This window comes from Myotis daubentonii, chromosome 1 (genome assembly GCF_963259705.1).
Source record: "Myotis daubentonii chromosome 1, mMyoDau2.1, whole genome shotgun sequence".
Taxonomy (NCBI): Eukaryota; Metazoa; Chordata; class Mammalia; order Chiroptera; family Vespertilionidae; genus Myotis; species Myotis daubentonii.
This window is the reverse complement of record NC_081840.1, coordinates 37,605,353-37,626,491: the sequence shown is the minus strand read 5'-3', so window position 1 is coordinate 37,626,491 and position 21,139 is coordinate 37,605,353. Positions and strand designations below refer to the sequence as shown.

General features: G+C 41.8%; 1 protein-coding gene, 1 non-coding gene and 1 pseudogene across 3 annotated transcripts in view; 1 reads left to right on the top strand and 2 right to left on the bottom strand.

Annotated features, from left to right (window-relative positions):
* Positions 1–979: 979 nt before the first annotated feature.
* Positions 980–2,339, top strand: LOC132231991 (interferon regulatory factor 3-like; annotated as a pseudogene).
* A 2,588-nt stretch (positions 2,340–4,927) lies between these two features.
* The window catches only part of GCH1 (GTP cyclohydrolase 1), a 39,118-nt gene continuing 22,906 nt past the window's right edge, over positions 4,928–21,139 (bottom strand). For both annotated transcript variants that reach the window (XM_059695566.1, XM_059695575.1), the window contains 5 exons: positions 20,420–20,529; positions 15,863–15,918; positions 9,791–9,822; positions 7,852–7,936; positions 4,928–6,774 (listed from right to left, as the gene is read on the bottom strand). In XM_059695566.1, the coding sequence (XP_059551549.1) occupies positions 6,645–6,774; positions 7,852–7,936; positions 9,791–9,822; positions 15,863–15,918; positions 20,420–20,529 (413 nt within the window). In that variant the 3' untranslated portion in view covers positions 4,928–6,644. The remainder of the gene's footprint in view (positions 6,775–7,851; positions 7,937–9,790; positions 9,823–15,862; positions 15,919–20,419; positions 20,530–21,139) is intronic.
* Positions 12,825–12,931, bottom strand: LOC132223811 (U6 spliceosomal RNA). The gene has a single exon (XR_009450526.1). It is a non-coding gene; the product is annotated as a U6 spliceosomal RNA (small nuclear RNA).

Here is a 21,139-nt window from a genome sequence, read left to right as displayed (position 1 = left end):
CCAAACAAAAGGAATCCAAAGAGGACCACACCAAGACACATCATCATTAAAATGCCAAGAGCAAAAGATAAAGAGAGAATCTTAAAAACAGCAAGAGAAAGAAACTCAGTTACCTACAAGGGAATACCCATACGACTGTCAGCTGATTTCTCAACAGAAACTTTGCAGGCCAGAAGGGAGTGGCAAGAAATATTCAAAGTGATGAATACCAAGAACCTACAACCAAGATTACTTTATCCAGCAAAGCTATCATTCAGAATTGAAGGTCAGATAAAGAGCTTCACAGATAAGGAAAAGCTAAAGGAGTTCATCACCACCAAACCAGGATTATATGAAATGCTGAAAGGTATCCTTTAAGAAGAGGAAGAGGAAGAAAAAGGTAAAGATACAAATTATGAACAACAAATATGCATCTATCAACAAGTGAATCTAAAAATCAAGTGAATAAATAATCTGATGAACAGAATAAACTGTTGATTATAATAGAATCAGGGACATAGAAAGGGAATGGACTGACTATTCTTGGGGGGGAAAGGGGTGTGGGAGATGTGGGAAGAGACTGGACAAAAATCGTGCACCTATGGATGAGGACAGTGGGTGGGGAGTGAGGGCGGAGGGTAGGGCGGGAACTGGGAGGAGGGGAGTTATGGGGGGGGGAAAAAAGGAACAAATGTAATAATATGAACAATAAAGATTTAATTAAAAAAAAAAAAAAAAAAAAAAAAAAAAAAAAGAAGGAAATCTGCCCTAGCCAGTTTGTGGATAGAGCATCGGACTGCGAACTGAAAGGTCCAGGTTCAATTCTGGTCAAGGGCACATGCCTGGGTTGTAGGCTCGATCCGCAGTGGGGGGCTTGCAGGAGGCAGCCGATCAATGATTCTCTCTCATCACTGATGTTTCTATCTATCTTCCCCTCTTCCTTCCTCTCTGAAATCAATAAAAATACATTAAAAAATAAAAAAGGCAGAAAGCCAAAAAGGGGAACGGGGAGGAGGAATGTCCGGGCTTCGGGTGTCACCTCTTTGGGGTTTGTTGCCCAAAAGACGAGAAAGTCGTTTTTATTTCAAGAAATCTGCAGAAAACAAAGCTTCACTGCCCTAAAGCTCAGCTGATGGCCCGACATGGGATCCCAAAAACCTCGGAGCCTGCCTGGGCTGGAGTCTCAGCTGAACCAGGGGCAGCTGGAGGGCGTGGCTTGGCTGGACCAGAGCCGCAGGCGCTTCCGCATCCCCTGGAGGCATGGTTTGAGGCAGGATGTCCAGCAGGAGGACTTTGGCATCTTGGAGGCCTGGGCAGAGGCCAGAGGTGCCTACGCTCCTGGGAAAGATAAGCCTGACCTGCCACCCTGGAAGAGGAATTGCAGGTCTGCCCTGAACAGGAAGTGTTGCGTTTAGCTGAGGACCAGAGCAAGAACCCGCACGACCCACACAAGAACTATGAGTTTGTGAACTCAGTTGGGGACTTCCCTGAGCTGGAGACTTCTCCAGACACCGGTGGCAGATTCAATACCTCTGACACCCAGGAAGACATTCTGGAGGAGTTACTGAAAGACATGGCCTGGGGCTCAATTCCAGATGAGGGGGCCTCGAGCCTCAGCTCTTGCTGAGCCCCAACTTAGACATTCCTGCTCCCTACTCAAACTCAGAGCCCCCTGAAAACCCACTGAAGCAGCTATTGATGCCCCAGGACGGATGGGAGTTCGAGGTGACTGCCTTCTACCGGGGTGCCAAGTCTCCCAGCAGACAGTCTTCTGCCCCAAGGGCCTGCGGCTGGTGGGGTCAGAAGAAAGGGACAGGACACTCCCTGGGCAGCCGATAACACTACCAGCCCCTGGGGCATTCCTGGCAGACAGGGCCGTGAAGGGCTATGTGAGTCCTGTGCTGAGCTGCCTGGGCAGGGGACTCGCTCTGTGGGGAGCAGGGCAGTGGCTCTGCGCCCAGAGGCTGGGCTCCTGCCGCCCATACTGGGCTGTGGGTGAGGAGCTGCAGAGGGCCTGATGGTGAGGTCCCCAAAGAGATGGAAGGAAGCATGCTCAACCTGGGGCCATTTGTGACAGACTGATTGCCTTCATCAAAGGAAGCAGATGCTCACCACGCTACACCTTCTGGTTCTGCATGGGGGAGCCACGGCCCCAGCACCAGCTGTGGACCAAGAAGCTAGTGATGGTCAAGGTTGTTCCCACGTGCCTCAGGACTTGGCTAGAATTGGTGCAGGTAGGGGGTGCCTCCTTGTTGGAGAACACTGTGGACCTGCACATTTCCAACAGCTAGCCTCTCTCTCTCACATCAGAGCAGTACAAGGCCTATCTGCAGGACCTGGTCAAGAACATGGATATCTAGGTCACTGGCCAGGTCTGAACCCACCACTCATGGGTGCAGGTCCCTTGCCTCCACCAATAAACTACTTCTTGCCACTGTCAAAAAATAAAGCCCTAACCGGTTTGGCTCAGTGGATAGAGTGTTGGCCTGCGGACCAAAGGGTCTCAGGTTTGATTCCAGTCAAGGGCATGTACCTTGGTTGCGGGCACATACCCAGTAGGAGGTGTGCAGGAGGCAGCTGATTAATGTTTTCTCATTGATGTTTCTAACTCTCTATCCCTCTCCCTTCCTCTCTGTAAAAAATCAATAAAATATATTTTAAAAAAATAAAAATAAAATAAAACATTAAATAAATAAATAAATAAATAAATAAATAAATAAATAAATAAGAAGGAAATCTTGTTATATGCTAAACATGGATGAATCTTAAGGACATCATGCCAGTGACAAAAAGACAAATATCCATGATTTTATATATATGAGATACCTAAAGTAGTCAAACTCAGAAACAAAGTAGACTAGTGGTTACCAGGGGCTGGAAGGAAGTAACAAAGGGGAGTTGTTCAATGGGTAGAGTTTCAGTTTTATAAGTTTTAAAAATGTGTTCCACAACAATGTGCATATAATTACTACTGTACTATACACTTAAAATGGTTAAGATGGTAAACTTTATGTTATGTGCTTTTCACCACACACACACACACACACACACACACACACACACACAAAAAGCTCTGGATGGTTTGGCTCAGTGGATTAACTGTTGGTCCATGGACTGAAGGGTCACAGGTTTGATTCTGGTCAAGGGCACGTACCGTAATTGCAGGCTCATCCCCGACCCTGGTCAGAGCACATGCAGAAGGCAACCAATCAATGTGTCTCTCTCACATCAATGTTTCTCTCTGTCTCTCTCCCTCCCTTCCACTCTCTTTAATAATCAATGGAAAAATATCTTCGGATAAAGATTAACAACAACAAAATAAACCAGATCAACCAATTGCAATGTATGAAATTCATTTATACCTTGATTTAAATAAACTGTAAAAAATAAAACTTATGAAACAATAGGGAAAAATTGAATGCTGACCAGATGTTTAATATAGAAGCATTGATTTTGTGTATAATGAATGGTTTGTGGGGTTTTTACATGATTTCTTTTTGTTTAGATAATCTGAAATATTTATGGATGAAATGCCTGGCTTATTAGGGTGATCACTCAGAAGGAATATGAATATCTAATCACTATGTTGTACACCTAAAACTAATATACTTTATGTCAACTGTAATTACAAAATAAATTGATTTAAATAAAAATAAATTTAAAAAATTTTAAATGATGTCTGAAATTTGCTTTGAAATAATCCAGTGGGGCCTTGCATGGCTTGGCTCAGCAGAGCACTGGGCATGTACCTCGGGGAGGCAACCAATTGATGTGTCTCTCACACATTGATGTTTCTCTCTGTTTTTCTCTGTCTCTCTCCTATCTCGCCTCCACTCTCTTAAAAAAAAATCAATGAAAAAAATATCCTCTAGTGAGGATAAAAGAAACAAAAAGAGAAATAGTCCAGTGGGAATGGGAAGTATGGAGGAATCAAGATGTCCAGAGGTTGAGACTTATTGTAGCTGGGTGATAAGTACATGGAAGTTTATGTACTCACGTATGGTCTATCGTTGTATATTTTATTTTCCCATAATAGAGACTAAAATAAACAAAGCAAGTGCCTCTGGGAGGGTGGTGCTGTTGGGAATTTACATTTCCCCGAAACTCATCTATTAAGATGCTCTCACTTTCAGCAGGAGGATCCGGGACATCGTGAATCCAGCTGTTCTGGGTTGACAGGCAGCCTTCTTGAAATCCTTCGGTATTTGCACTGCTCTTCCACTAAGTGACAAAACAAGGAACTCAGCCAACCAATCTTTAGGGATGAAACTCAGGAGCAGCATCTTGGGCTTAGTTGAGAAGCTCATTGTTTCACTGACATCTGTGAGTTGTGGTTTCAGGACTGTGTTATTTCCATAAGCATTCCTAATTTGGGTGATGAGACTTGCTACCCAACAGTCTACGGGGTCCTTTGAGGAGCCACCGGCCTCTCCAGTGCACCAGTACCTAGATGTGCTGACAACCAGTGAGGGCAGGGGCCTCTGCCAGGTGGAGCAGGAATGGAGACGAGACTACCAGGAAAGAGGGTCTGATGAAGTCACCAGGCACAGACAGGAAACAGGCAGCAACATCTTTGCACCTAATTGGAAGTTTTGCCCAAGAGGGGCTCTTCTCTAGAAGGAGGAACACTTTCTTCCACTCCCTGCACTGCCTGGCTCCAGGCTCCAGCTCTTCCTCCCCCAGCTACTCCCACACGGAAAGGAGCGCCAGTTCGCAGGGGGCTGAAGTTACTCAAACTAAGCTTAAAACAACAGGGACACAGAGGCTACTCAGATTCCTCTCTCTCATCCCAGACCTACGGTTAATTTGTACTGTAGCTGGGATTTACATTCTAATAGCTTCGTGGCTGCAAGAAGCCCTTCTTTGCTAAAACAGAATACAGTGAAAACCACCTGATTGATTGCTATAGCTATACCAGTGGTTCAAAAAGAAACGACTTTCACAAGAGCAAAGTTATAACACTTTAATAATTTAAATAGAATTAACTTCAGGAATACACACAGACACACATAAAATTCAGACAATTTCATTGAACAGTGTTAAAAGTCCCCAAAATGGATTCGAAGTCGTGGATATGAAAAGGTAATTTTAAAGCACTACAGACCAGAGTAAAACAAGGTAATTATTTTGCATTTACCAATAAGATGACAGCCTATGGATACATTAGACCTTAATGAGAACACTTCTAGGGAAGTCATTTACAAAGGAATACAATAGATCTCAGAAAGATAAATTTATAACTAACAATGTCTTTGGTCCTCCAAGCTACACCTGATTTTACTTTAAGATACCAAACATGAGTTGAGCATTTAATTCTACTTGTAAATATCTAAATATTAAGCAGGATAATGTTTTTATTGGCTTCAATTTTAAAAGGAACTCAAAATCAACCACCACTGTACTTTAGAAACTCCAAGTGCAGAATATAGGAAACGGAAGTAGGGAATTTTTTTTTAAATCTCTTCCATTGTGTCTCATCGTAAGCCAAACAAAGTGCAGAGCTAAGACTACCAAAGTTAAAGCAATCACTGTCGTCAATTCTTCTTAAGGTAATGGGATCAATGTGAGGAGCACTATGTCAGCCAAATAAGAGGCTTCTTCAAGAATAATTAATTTTGGCAGGGGAGTTGGGTTATTTTACTGTTTTAATTTGGCCCAACACGGCCCCAGTAGAGGAAACTTTAAGATAATCATCAATAAGGCAACAGCTTCCCAGACTAAAAGACCTGGCCCACTTGTACAGTTACACTGAAGACAAGACCTTCATGGACCACAAGGGAAACCAGTATGGGGCTTCCAGTATTTTCCAGGGATTCCAGAAGACTATGGTGCATTTTCACAGACACCACCACTACACCACACTGACAGTGGACGCAGAGTTAGTACTCAATCTCATAATATAATGGCTTTTAAATAAAGGCGAAGGTATCTACACTCCAAATGGTGTGATATTCTCATCAAGGCACAGAGAGTTAAATGTCTAAATCCCTGTATGTTGACATGAGAACACACTCGTAAACAACTCCAGGAATTAATTCCCGATACATGAATTTTAAAAAGAACAGCAGGTAGAAATGTTCCTTTTTAATTCACAGTAAAATAAAAAACATAAGTAATCCATCACCTTGCCTTGGTGACTAACATTACAACTAGACAGTCAAAAATAAATATATAAAAAATAAGTGTTACTGGTGGTTTAATAAACATGATTAGAGTGGAGCCTGGTGAACTTTGAATTTGCAGAGCTGTATAATAAGTTATTTTAAGCATTATACCACTTTTGTTTGGGGAATGGAAGAAGCAGTATATTGGCCATAGTTTTCTCCCATTCCCAACACTCCTACGCTTATGAACCAAATCACCAGATTATTTGAACAGAATACATTATTTCTTTCTCCCCAGCATCCTCAGTTACCGAATGGCAGTGATAACAACGCTATCGGCAGTGTGCGTGAATGGTGCCACTACGCAGTGGCAGGAACAAAGCAGCGGGCCCACCCCATATTAAAATTAACTTTATTTGATTTGCAATAAATAATTATTAAACACAATTAGTGACAAGGAGTAAGTTTCACAATTGGGAAGAGAATTGTACAAACAATGAAACCAGACAACCAATGCTACTAGGGGCCTGATCTGCGGAGCACACGGGGTACACTGAATGTTCAGCAGCTCCTGATGAGGGTGAGGAACTCTTCCCGCGTCTTTGGATCTTCCCGGAACACACCCAGCATCGTGCTGGTCACAGTCTTGCTGTTCATTTTCTGTACTCCTCGCATTACCATACACATGTGTCTACAAAACAAGCCAACCAAGGGAGAATAAACAGTTACTGGTTTGGTTTTTCAAATAAAAAGCAGGCCGAAAGATTAAATCTGATTAAACTGGGTTCGCTTAGATAAATTTTATCTAAAAATATATATATTTTAAAGTTGCTTAGTTTTCTATCTTTTATTCTTCTCAGTGGTCGAATCCTTAAGGCATCCAACAGGAGAGGGGAGAATGGGATGTTCTTCCTAGGTGAAAATAATACAAGTGGTCTACGGAGATACAGCAAGTTCGAGATAAGAAGAAATCCACAGCTCTCACTTGTTCCATTTTCATGACCAAGACAGCATTATGCTAGGTGAGGTGTTCAGTGAATGGTGAAGCATCCAGAACCCAGGACGGTGACCACGGTGAGTTTGAGCGACCTGGCGAAGCTGGAGAGCATGCACAGTGCAGAGTCCATGCCACACCAGGAGAATGCATGAGAATTTTGCCCACAAGCTGCATGCAATTCTCATAATGCATTCCAACTTAAACAAGTGTCTTCTGGTGCCCTTGGTACCCATTCTTAGTTCTCTCTACTTTTTAAAATATGTGCCAAAATATTAGAAAAACTCTGGTTGGAGCAACAAAGAGCTAAAGAAGAAATCAAGAGAAGATATACAGTCCTAACCGGTTTGGCTAGGTGGATAGAGCATCAGCCTGCGGACTCAAGGGTCCCAGGTTCGATTCCGGTCAAGACCGTCAAGACCATGTACCTTGGTTGCAGGCACATTCCCAGTGGGGGGTGTGCAGAAGGCAGCTAATCGATGTTTCTCTCTCATCAATGTTTCTAACTCTCTATTCCTCTCCCTTCCTCTCTGTAAAAAATCAATAAAATATATTTTTAAAAAAAAAGAGAGAGAGAAGATATACAACGCTAATGCCTGTGCAAATCACTACACCTAAGCTTATGACTCCCTACTCGTCCACAACCTCCGCCCCCAAACTTACACACACAAAACAGGCTCCCATACCCTAGTTCCCGTATTGGCAACACAGGAAATGAAATGAATATTCCTTCATGCACCACGATGACATTATTAAAGGCAAATACGGACTTACGTTGCTTCAACCACGACCCCGACTCCCGCAGGCCGCAAGGCTTCTGTGATTGCTACGGCAATCTGTTTCGTAAGGCGCTCTTGAACTGTGGATGTGACAAGGAGCTCAGTTTAAGTGTCTGACACAAACAGCTGAACGTTTTTGCTGTCTCTAGGATATATAAAAATCTCAAAAAGCAGACTTCTGAGAGAGGTAAAAGCCGAGACACACCAGCTTTGACCAGCTGGCTCTGTCTGCTGCCTGGGCCACAGGAGGCCCCTGTCGCATCCTGGCCCTCAGTACAGGTGCTGACCAGCTCAGGAAGCCAGGCGCCCTCCAGCACCCCTGGAGGGAATGGAGTAGAGCAGCAACTGTCTCTCAGGTGTGCAGCAAGACCAACAGAATATTGGTAACAAGCACCTCCACAGAGGAGAGCAGAGCAAATGAAAAAAATAGCTCGGCAACAGGATTAACAAGGGGGTTACAGTGTGATTATTGAATTGTACTTAGAGCAATGCTGAAAACCAGTGAGTTAACCTCGGCAGTTCCTGTGCTGAATACACAACTGACCTTTGAATACATACATTCACTGCAGCATTACATCCATTTGAAAGCTGACAAATTTCCCAAATGTCTATCAGAGCAGGGATTGATTAAATGAAGCCACAGCACAGCCGTGCAATGGAACGCTGAACAGCGGGCAAAACAAATGAAATACTTACATTTCTGTGGGGGGAAAATGTTTAAGATGTAAGGGGTGGGGGGGGGATAGAGAAAAAAGATAAGTGAAGCCCATTATGTATAATATGAGCCCGTTTTGAAATGTAATAAAATTAATTTATTTTAAAATGTTTGTATATGCATAAAAATGTGAAGGAATATATATAGCAGACATTTTCTGTTTTATATTCCTACTAGGGGCCCGGTGCACGAAATTCGTGCACTGGGTGTGTGGGGAGGAGTGTCCCTCAGCCCAGCCTGCCCCCTCTCACATACTGGGAGCCCTCAGGCGTTGACCCCCATCACCTTCCAATCACAGGATCAGCCCCTTGCCCAGCCTGACGCCTGGGCCAGAGGCGTCAGGCCTGGGCAGGGGACCCTCATTTCCCCCCATCACTGGTTCTGCCCCCAGCCCAGGCCTGATGCCTCTGGCCCAGGCGTCAAGCCTGGGCAGGGAACCCCCAGACCCCTCCGATTGCTGGCTCTGCCCCTTGCCCAGGCTTGACGCCTCGGCCAGAGGAGTTGACCCTCATCACCCTCCGATCACCAATCACCGGATCGGCCCCTTGACCAGGCCTGAGGCCTCTGGCAGAGGTGTCAGGCCTGAGCAGGGGACCCCCAGCTCCCTGCGGTTGCAAGCTCCACCCCTGCCCAGGCCTAACGCCTCTGGCCTAGGCATCCGGCCCGGGCAGCGGGGACCTGCAGCTGCAGCGGCCCCGCGATCGTGGGCTTCGCTTTAGGCCCAGGCAAGGGACCCCTAGCTCCTGGGACTGCCAGCTTCGACTGTGCCCAGCTCCCATCCCAGCTAGCTCCACCCCTACTTCCTGCTATCACTGGCCAGGGTGGAAAAGGCACCTGATTCTCCGATCATGGCTGGGGGGCAGGGCAAAGGCGGCCCCAGGGCCGCCTTTGCCCTGCCCCCCAGCTCTTAGCTCCCCCCTGGGTTTCCGATCACTGTCAGTGGCAGGGGGCTTCTTCCTGCTTTCCCTTTCGCCTCCCCGCATTGTGCCTACATATGCAAATTAACCGCCATCTTGTTGGCAGTTAACTGCCAATCTTAGTTGGCAGTTAATTTGCATATAGCCCTGATTAGCCAATGAAAAGGGTATCGCCGTACACCAATTACCATTTTTCTCTTTTATTAGTGTAGATGAGGTTTTAATTTTATGTCATGCGTATTACACTTATAAGAACAATAAGAAAAAACTTTTTCAGTAAAAAAAATGGTTTTAAAATTTACCTTGTAATCTTCTACTATAGATTTCTACAATCCTAAAAAAGAAAGATTTGTTTTAGTTAATGATAAAAATTTTAAAGTGAAATTGCTAAGGCTTCCTCATAAGACTAAAAGGACTTCATTGAAGCAATTAAAGGATGTGAGCAGGAGATTAGTGCTTACAGGAGGATAGAAAGATATAAAAACTACAGGACAATAAAGAGGGAAGGTCTAATGGAGACCAACTAGGACAGAGTGGTGTGTCCCTATGTCCTCAAAGAGAGAGAGAATTAAGAGTATATAGTTCACTTATGAAAAACACAATTAGAGATGAGTAATTTTAAAGCTCTCAAGTCATCAATTCTAAGCCAAGACTTCAGTATTCTAATATATATATATACATATATATTTTATTGATTTTAGAGAGGAAGAAAGAAGGAGAGAGAGATAGAAACATCAATGATAGAGAGAATCATTCATCAGCTGCCTCCTGCATGCCCCCTACTGGGGATTGAGCTCGCAACCCAGGCATGTGCCCTTGATCAGAATCGAACCCAGTACCCTTCAGTCCGCAGGCTGACACTCTATCCCAGTGATGGCGAACCTATTGAGCTTGGCGTGTCAGCATTTTGAAAAACCCTAACTTAACTCTGGTGCCGTGTCACATATAGAAATTTTTTGATATTTGCAACCATAGTAAAACAAAGACTTATATTTTTGATTTTTATTTTATATATTTAAATGCCATTTAACAAAGAAAAATCAACCAAAAAAATGAGTTCGCGTGTCACCTCTGACATGCGTGTCATAGGTTTGCCATCACTGTTCTATCCACTGAGCCAAACCAGCTAGGGCTCAAGTGTTCTAATTAAACATATTGTTTAATCAAAGCTTAAAGTTCAAGTTAAAAATAAATATTTGTTCATTAATAGCTAGACCATTGCCAACTACTGTGCCAACTAACCCTATTAGGATAATCAGATTAGAACTGAACAGACTTCTCCAAACATCTCTTTACATAATAGGTCCATCTGAGCAATCAATATGATTAACCCCCTCCCAAAATAAAAGCTGACTGATCTTAGCTTATAGCACCATCTGTCAAATGATGATTTTTCTCCGTTCAACATCTTTCACTCTAGTTGTGAAATGTAAAGACGGCCACATGAATCACCCATTTTATTTCTTTCTCTATTATTATTGATTTTTAGAGAAAGGAAGGCAGAGAGAGAAAGAGAAACATCTCTTTGTTGTCCCCCTTATTTATGCATTCATTTGGTTGCTTTTTGTCTGTGCCCTGACCGGGCATTAAACCCGCAACCTTGGCGTAATGAGGATGATGTTCTAACCCCGTGGTGGGCAAACTGCAGCTCGCGAGCCACATGTGGCTCTTTGGCCCCTTGAATGTGGCTCTTCCTAAGCCTTAGGAGTACCCTATAGTTTAAGTTTAAAAAATTTGGCTATCAAAAGAAATTTCAATCGTTGTACTGTTGATATTTGGTTCTGTTGACTAATGAGTTTGCCGACTACTGGTAACAACTGAGCAATCTGGCCAATGCTGTGAATCACCCATTTTAGAATAATAATTCACATTAAGGACCTTTTCTTTAAAATTTGGCCTTTTGGTCATGAATTTGGACTCAAGGTTCGTGAATGAGGCATTTTAAGGCTCTTCTCTCCAATATGACCCTCATATAGAACTGACAACTTGTTCCTTTATACCTGTTACAGCAAATAAAGTCAATAAAGGGTAGGTTGCCCTATTCACCACTCAACCTGAAGGCAGGAGCCACTCTGATTCTTCTGTGTTCCCAGCAGGCAAACAACATTGAAGGAACTCCAATAAATATATTTTTTATTTTGTTTATTTAGTATAATTATTTTGAATCCTCACCAGAGGGTATTTTTTTTTTCCATTGATTTCTAGAGAGAGTGGAAGAAAGGGAGGAGGGGAAAAGAGAGAGACAGAGAAACATTGAGGTGAGACTCACTGATTGGTGTGCCCCTACCAGTGCTGTGGAACCTGCAACCAAAGTACGTGCCCTGGGCCAGTAATTAAACCCGCGACCATTCAGTGTGCAAATATATAAAAATATGTTCACCAAAGCATTTTTTTTTTCTTTCTTGACGGTATCTTCAAACTTTGTATGTATATTAAGGACTGGTTAAATGAATTCTATTAATCAGTCAAAGAAGTACTATGTAACCATTAAAAAGGACTTGGACTTTTTGGACTAAAATATGTACAAGGGATTTTGATGTATTTTAAATAGAATTTAAAAAGTTGTAGTGCCAAATGTAGAGTATGATCCGCTATTTTTGGGGGGGTGGGGGGGGGAGGAGGAGGCTTTGTTTTGTTTTCGTAATTGTAAAGAGCTTTGTGTTTGTATTTTCATAGAAATTTTCCAGAGACTAGTGAAAGAAATACCTAGTTTTTATTCTGGGGAATGAAAACAGGAAAGAAAAACTTTCCTTTTACTCACTCATTTGTATTTAAATTTAACTGGTATGTATGTTACTTTTATAGTTGAGAAAGAAGGAGGGAAATGTTCTCGTTGTAAGCTAATGCCTACCCTGCCTTTTAAACTATCTCCCCATTACCCCTGCCTACATTTCTTATTTCTAACAAACAGATGTGTTCCCTATCCACCAGACCATGCCTTGCTCCTACCCTCTGATTTGCCTTTGCTTAGGCATTAGCTATACCTAGAGAAACTTCTCTTCCATTTAGAATTCTGCTCAGCCCTCCACGCCTGGGCCTCTTCAACCATGCCAGGCCACAGCTACCTTGCCTCCTCTAAACTGGGAGCTCCAAACCAGGTGTTTGCATGGCACCTGTTGCCTCATACTCTCACCCTCCTTGAGGGCGGAGGCTATGTCCTACTTCTCTCTGGCACAGTGTCCTTCCCCAGTGGGTGTTCAATAGATTAACCACGGCTACCACGAGGCACTGCAATTCAAAATTCAAGATTTAATTCTGTTCACTTGGTTATTAAGGCAAGAAAATTAATATATGTTCAATGGATTTTTAGCAACAAAAGGAATTTCTTTTTTTTTTTTTAATATGGGACGTTTCACAGATTTGCGTGTCATCCTTGCACAGGGGCCATGCTGATCTTCTCTGTATCGTTCCGATTTCAGTATATGTGTTGCCGAAGCGAGCACAACTAAAGGACTTTCTATTCAAACTAGGTTTACTCTAGAATTCTAAAGTTCAACCAGATCAACTCACTTCTGGCATTTTCTTATTACTTTGGGCTTTACTGTTGGACTGATGATATTTGACTTCTGTGGCACTGAAAGGTCATTCGTTTAAAGGCAAGCATATAACACACTTCACATACAAGAGTAAAATGAACAGTGAAGTTTTGCAAAGACATTCAGTTTGCTTTATTACTCTTCATTCCCTGAATATTCCTACTTCTTACAAGGAATAAGCAGTTGGATAAAAACTTAGCCTTTTTGCCCTAGCTGGTTTGGCTCAGTGGATAGAGCATCTGCCTGTGGACTGAAGGGCCCACGACCAGGTTGCGGGCTCAATCCCCAGTAGGGGGTGTGCAGGAGGCAGCCGATCAATGATTCTCTCTCATCATTGATGTTTCTCTCTCTCCCTCTTCCTTCTTCTCTGAAATCAATAAAAATATATATATATATATTTTAAAACTTAGCCTTCTTTTCCACTTAATAGACCCTTTACTCAATTTTTTTACAATAAATCTGAAACTAACATACACTCAGTTCTTGGTTTAGCTTTCCTTTCTCCCCCCCCCCCCCCACTTAAATTTTAATCCTATTAGTTTAAGGACAAATCTCCAGGCTAATAATCAACTCCTTTGTATGGTTTCATAAAAGCCTAATTATTTGAGATCTTTTCCTTGCACTGGAAAAGGAAATAACTAAAGGTTATTCCTTCTACTCCCAAGTTACCATTTATTCCAAGATCTCACTGGATCACTCTGGAATCCACTTCCATAAAAGTGTTACCCATGGTCTACATACAGTGGTCTTTGAGAGAAGGTGCTCACCTTAAGAACAAGGCCTGTGTAGTCTGCCAAGCTGTTTTATAATATGAAAACTCTCCACTACACACCTTTCACAGGTGGACAGGCTGTGACTGGCACCAGCAGTGCCAGAATATCTCCATGGGGAAGATGCAGGGTTGGCAATAGAAATTACAGTAGGGTTCGTTACCCCGTCACCACCAATACCCTTTCTCAGTCGCCCCTTGGCACCGCCATTGGGTACAAATCACTGAGAGGTGGAAGGAAATTCTGGATCTGTGTTAAGAGCCTTATTGCAGTGAAGCAATTACAGCTGAGACAATAACATCCTTTCATGGGCCAAGGAGCTCTGTCTAGTGGCAAGATTACTGACCAAGAACAAAGTCAGACACCAGGAAAGTTAAATTTTTCTCTTCTACTGACTTTCTCCTTAATCCCTAGAGGAAATGAGTGAAAAGAAAGTAAAAAAGAACAGCCATGGAAGGCAACTGTCAGACTGCTGGGTGGTTTTACAGATTCGATATGGAATTGAAAAAGATCTGGACCATCTCAGGACTGTGGCAAAACTCAGTCCAGGTGGAGAAGAAGCAGAAACACATCAGAGCCACAGAAGAGTCACATGATCATGAAGGTCCATTTACTCCAATTTTGATATGGTCACTATAACCTCAATCAAGTTATGAAAACTTAGCTTGGTTTGTTGTAAAAAGTATGTTTTGGAGGGGAAGCACTTGACTGTGTATTCATTACCTATTTTTCTTCATTTTTTAAAAAAAAATATTTTTTATTGATTTTTTACAGAGAGGAAGGGAGAGAGATAGAGAGTTAGAAACATCGATGAGAGAGAAACATCGATCAGCTGCCTCCTGCACATCTCCTACTGGGGATATGCCCGCAACCCAGGTACATGCCCTTGACCGGAATCGAACCTGGGACCTTTCAGTCCGCAGGCCGACACTCTATCCACTGAGCCAAACCGGTTTCGGCATTCATTTTGTTCTTAACTCTCTCTCAAAACACACACACACACACACATACAAACACACACACACACACTCACCCTCCCAGGATTTCCCCAGTACTATTTCTATACAGAGAAATTACAAAAGGGGCATTACAATACTGATGATGGATCTATCCGAGATATATAAACATGGACCCTCAAGTTGACTGTCAATTAAATAGATTACCATACTCTTCTTCCTAAAACCTTAAAAATGATAGCAGAGGGAAAATGTTTAAAGGAAGGAACACATAGGATAAAGAATGGAAAAGAAGCTATAGCAGAAAGGAAAGAAATGGGAGAGAGGATGGTAAGCACTATCTTGGAGTAGAGCTGAGAGGAAGACACAGACTTGTGTCTGCAGAGGCAATGACACTAGAAGTGAACTGACTGGCCCTGTAGGACCCAAGAGAGATGCCTGAAGGCAGGGTTGAGACCCCAAATGATGGCTGTTGGATTAAAAGTCTGAAAACACCCCTAACCGGTTTGGCTCAGTGGATAGAGCGTCAGCCTGCGGACTCAAGGGTCCCAGGTTTGATTCCGGTCAAGGGCATATACCTGGGTTGCGGGCACATCCCCAGTAGGGAGTGTGCAGGAGGCAGCTGATGGATGTTTCTTTCTCATCGATGTTTCTAATTCTCTAGCCCTCTCCCTTCCTCTCTGTAAAAAGTCAATAAAATATTAAAAAATAAAAATAAATAAAAGTCTGAAAACAGTGCAGTGCAGTTACACCCCTGCCCGGGTTTCCTCCCTGACCCCTCACTGTTAGCTAAGCCACCCAGAAAGGACTGGGGCTCAGGGCCTCTCCAGTCAGGGAAGGCTCTACAGAGGAAGGCGTGAGCTAGGACTTCAAGGATATGCCAGTGGGTGGAAGGCTAGGAGACAGGGGCGCCGTGGAGGCAATGGGGGAGTGAGGAAAAGGACATTTGTATTTTAGGTCCTAAGTCCTCTAAGTCTTTATAAATTTTAAATTGCGATGTGACCTCCACATTAGATCCACACTGGTCAAGAAGGAAAGCCTGCTGAGATCCTCGTTGTGTAGGCCCAGGTCCTACATGCCTGTTTTCCTATTCCCCGCGCAGTCATGCTTACCTTGCAAGTTTGCTGAGGCCAAGGACTTGCTTGTTGGGAAGGTAACCGATGTGGACCTTCAGAGAAGAGACAGAAATTATGAGCCAAGTGAAAATACAGTGCTTTCTTGTGACAAAATAAGGAAATTAGGAGACACAATACAGAATACTTTTATGAAATTCAACTCATGAAAATGTGTCTTTAAAACATCTAGAAGACTTAAAATTTAAAAAATAAAGCACATATGTAGACATTTAAAATTTACATAAATGCAGTAAAAGGAAAATATATAAGAATGGTTCTATTAATAAAACAACAAATTCGAATATAGTCATGGTATTTCCTGGTGAAGTTAAATTCTCTTTACAATTCTTAAAGTCTTTCCTTATTGAGGAGAAATATCAAGAAAGTGCAAATTATCCTGCAACAAAGTAAACTGTAGGCAGGCCCAGCCGGTGTGGCTCAGTGGTTGAGCACCAACCCATGAACCAACAGGTCCCCAATTCGATTCCTGGTCAGGGCACATGTCCAATTGCAGGCTAGATCCCCAGTGAGGGAGTGCAGGAGGCAGCCAATCGATGTCCCTCTCTCATCGATGCATCTCTCTCTCCCTCGCTCTCTAAAATCAATAAAAAACATTTTTTAAGTGGAGCCAGAAAAGCCTCCTCTAAATGGTTGAAACTATAACTTTAAAGACTGTCATTCCACACATCACTGTAGCCTTAAAGATCCCACCCTGTTGTACAGAAAGAGGGGTTCCACTCCCTTTGTCACACATGGCGGCCTCGATTCTAAGCTGCTGGAGCGTACCAGCTTCCCAGCTAGAGAAGAGCCCGGGGGCAAATGTGACTGCACAAGAACCTGGCTCCTCACACGAATGTTCTTATAGAATCTACTATAAAGCAAAGCCGTTTCTGTAATCTTAATAGGCACTGGTTAATATCTAATATGTAAATGTTACTTCTCTTTGAGCCATACATTAGGTATGGAGAAAACATTGGTTCTCCATAAAGGCTAAAAGTAAATGGTCATTGTAGGCCATCAATTAACCTAATATAAAATTATAGACTTATTTGCATCATGGTGAGCCAGCATTTGTTGCATTTGTTCACCTACTTTTCTATACTTATGAATAATTGATATAGTAGTAATTAGTGATTTTTCATCTACTACCACTATGCTGTGGGAGTTTGCAAATACCCACGCATCACCTTCCTGGTCAGCAGGAGGACAAAGTAAAGTAGCTCCTAAATGTTAGGTATTTCAAAGAAAATTAGAGAGTTAAAACTCTCCCATAGAATCAAAGCCTTTGCACCACTTGAAATGTTTATCCAGCGGTTCTCAACCTGTGGGTCGCAACCCCTTTGACGGTCAAACGACCCTTTCACAGGGCTCGCCTAAGACCATCCTGTATATCAGATATTTACATGACGATTCATAACAGTAGCAACATTACAGTTATGAAGGAGCAACGAAAATAATTTTATGGTTGGGTCACAACATGAGGAACTGTATTTAAAGGGCCAGAAGGTTGAGAACCCTGGAACTTTATACTAACATGCAGGGCTATAATCTGTGCATTGTTCGTACTATTTTTGGTCTTCCTAAAGATCCTAAGTCATTTAAATGTCCATTTTAGAAAATCATCACTGAATATTATATTTAAAACAGAATTAGCAAAAACACAAGCACAGAGGTGCTCCTAGCAGAAGGTAATAGGGTATAGTGTTGAGATACTGTGATTTGTAAAAAATATGTATTTGGTCTTCATCCACCATTCCTGACTCATAACTCCCAAAATCCTTGGAATTTTTCAAGTATTAAGAGGTGGGGGAGGGAGTGTATTTTGTTATGTTAATGAAGTGGCTTGGACAGCACCTAAGAATGGGGCCTGGTTGCCAATGGAACCTACTAAGCGATTAAAGAATTGGAACTTCCAGTCCCACCCCATCTCCATACATACCACCCAGGAGGGGAGAGGGGTTGGAGGTTGGATCTATTGACAACGGCCAATGATTTAATCAATCGTAACTATACAATGAAGACTCCATAATAACACGAGAGGATGGAGTTCAGAGAGCTCCCAGTTGCTGAATTCCCAATAAGCCAGTAACCTAGTAAGTAACATGTTTCTTTGAGTACTTGTGAGCCATTCTAGCAAATTAATCAAACCCAAGGAGAGGGGTGTTGGAACCTCCAATCTGTAGCCAGTTGGTCAGAAGCACAGATCCGAATCTGGGCTTTCAGCTGGCTTCTGAAGTGTGTGTGTTGGCAGGATGGGGCTCCAGGCTGGGGGTGGGGGGTGGGCAGTCTTCATGGACTAAGCCCATAACCTGTGGTATCTGATGCTATCCCACCTCCGGGTAAACACTATGAGAATTGAGTGGAATACTTAGATAACCTGCTGGCTTCCTAGAATTATTCATTAATGTGAGGAATTCCCTTCTATTCCCAACCTCACCACGCTGGAATTAGGTCTGAGACCCCTAAAGAAGCGGTGAGAGGCTGAGTACAGGATCAAGCTCTTGGGTCTGGCCTCAGCCAAGTCACTAACTGCCTATGAACAGAATAGATAAAGTATGGGATTTGTGTGTAATGGAATAATATGTAGCAATGAAACTAAACAAACTACAGCAATAGGCCATGACATCAATGACTTACAATGTGGAGCAAAAGCAGCCAGATACAAAGAACACATGCTGTAGGTTCTTTCCATTTATATATACAGTCATGTGCCACTTCACAGAGAGAAGTTCTAAGAAATGCGTCCATGGGCCATCTAGGTTGTGTGAACATCACAGTGCACTTACACAAACCTAGATGTTACAGCCACTACACACCTAGACTATTTCTCTATGGGGGAGGAAAAAGATATTTCCCTCTATCCTTTTAGGTTCTTGGCTGAGACTTCCCTGTAATAAAAGATAGATTATCAGGAGAAAAACCAAGTTTAATAACAGGTATACCTTCTGTATACATGAGAGACACCCAGGAAAACTGAGAACTCAGAAAATAGCCAAAGCCACCACCTTAAATACCATATTCAGCTGAAGACAAAAGAAAATATTAGGGGTAGGAGAGTCAGTTATGGGAATTTACCAGGGAAAGCACAGTAACAAGGGAAAGGTTGCTAAGCAGATTTAAGCCACTGTCTTCTGCATTGATAAGAGTTTCTAGAGATAAGGTATCACTAAGATAGGAATTTTTCAGGTCTATTATAATCTTTTGGGATCCTTAATTAACCAAAAAGTCCTTATGCAGCACATGACTGTAGTTAAAAAACAAGCAAAACTAATCTACCTAAGAGATGGGTTAGGCATTATTAGAAAAGGGCCACAAGGTGAGCTTCCAGGAATACTAATAACATTCTAGATCTTGATCTGTTCTAGTTCTTGATCTAGATCTTGATATGTTCTGTGCATTTTTCTGTTTTAATTCTATAAAAAATAAAAATATAAAATCCTTTAATAAAAATATTAAGTTTAGGTGATGGGTATATACTATTTCCTATACATCTTCTGTTTGAAAATTATTAATAAAGTCAAAATAAAATAAAATTATGATATGGGGGAAGGGAAGAGAATGGACAATTCTAGGTCCTAAACCCACGAGTTCTCAAAGGTGTGTTAACTCCAAGCTAGATAATATTATCTAGTTTGCATTAGACACATTTTTCTTAACATAGAAAGGGTTGGAAACAAATTAAATCCACTAATACTATAACTTCTGCTACAAGAACTTCTGCCATCATTACAGCTCATGTCATATTATACAAAAGTCTATCTTGGCCCTGGCCCAGTAGTTCAGTTGATTAGAGCACCATCCTGATACACCAAGGTTATGGATTCAAACCCTGGTCAGGGCACATACAAGAATTAACCAGTGAATGCATAAATAAGTGGAACAACAAATCAATGTCTCTCTCTCTCTCTCAAAATCAATAAATAAAATTTTTTAAAAAGTCTATCTTGGATCAAACAGGATTTAGTCAAAATAAAGGACAAAGGCTTTCAAAGCCCGAAGCAACTACCTAGAAAAAAAGGAGAGACTTTAATCTCATTACTTTAACCCTATTAACATGGCATTTGCAATGAAATCCTTTCCTGAGGGCCTTCTGCCACTGTTTATATTTTGTTAATTTCAAGCTATTAGATTAGTCAGGTTGGTGAAGAATAAAAGTTTATATGTAATTCTAAATATCTGGGATATTGCCCTGACTGGTGTGGCACAGTGGATAGAGCGTCGGCCTGCAGACTGAAGAGTCCCAGGTTTGATTCGGTCAAGGGCATGTACTTTGGTTGCGGGCACATCCCCAGTAGGGGGTGTGCAGGAGGCAGCTGATCGATGTTTCTCACTCTTCAATGTTTCCAACTTTCTATCCCTCTCCCTTCCTCTCTGTAAAAAATCAATTTTATATATATATATATATATATATATATATATATATATATATATATATATATATATATATAAAATATCTGGGATATTTGGGATTAGGTGACAATTTTAAATATAATTATCCTAATTTTAAAGCTTTGTGCTTTTTTAAATGTTAAGAAACAACAGAGAAAACCTTACCTTTCCAATAAATGGAACTAGATGATGTTCACACATGGAAAACATATCTATGTCCTTCACAATCACCATCTCATCGTGATCTTCATCAAATATAGCATCGTTTAGGACATCTGAAATCAGAGGCTTGCTTTAGTAACAGTTCCAATTTTGTGAAAAGATACAGAGCAGAAAACCTGACAATCTCTGGCAATAAATAAACTAACAATCCTATTAATCCTAACTAAAATATTAAGGGAATGCCAATTAAAATTAGTCCCTTTTCTCCCATCAAATTAGCAAAGTCTTTTTCTTTAAATTATGGGGAAAAAATTTATGATATGGTATTATGTAAAAAATGCAGGATTACAAATATATTTGCAGCATGAGAGAGAGAAGAGAAGGAGAAATTATGCAAAACAAAAGGGTGGCTATTTCTGGTGATAAAAATAGGATGTTTTCACTTTCTTCCTTACATTTTCTCATACCTCACACTTTCTCTATAATGGATGTGTAGAAAACCATATCTGAGAAAAATAAAATAAAATCCTTAGTCTTCTGACTTCTGAGGCCAGATCCACACACCTATAAACTTCACCTCTCTTATTAATCCCTCCAATAATTTTCTACTCATAAAATTTATGGGCTATTGTATGCAAGAATCAGGCTTATTCTAAATAGCTGCTTTCCTCCTTCCAAGGGAAATAAATGCTACAATTCTTGTGAGTATGCTTGCCCAGGTTG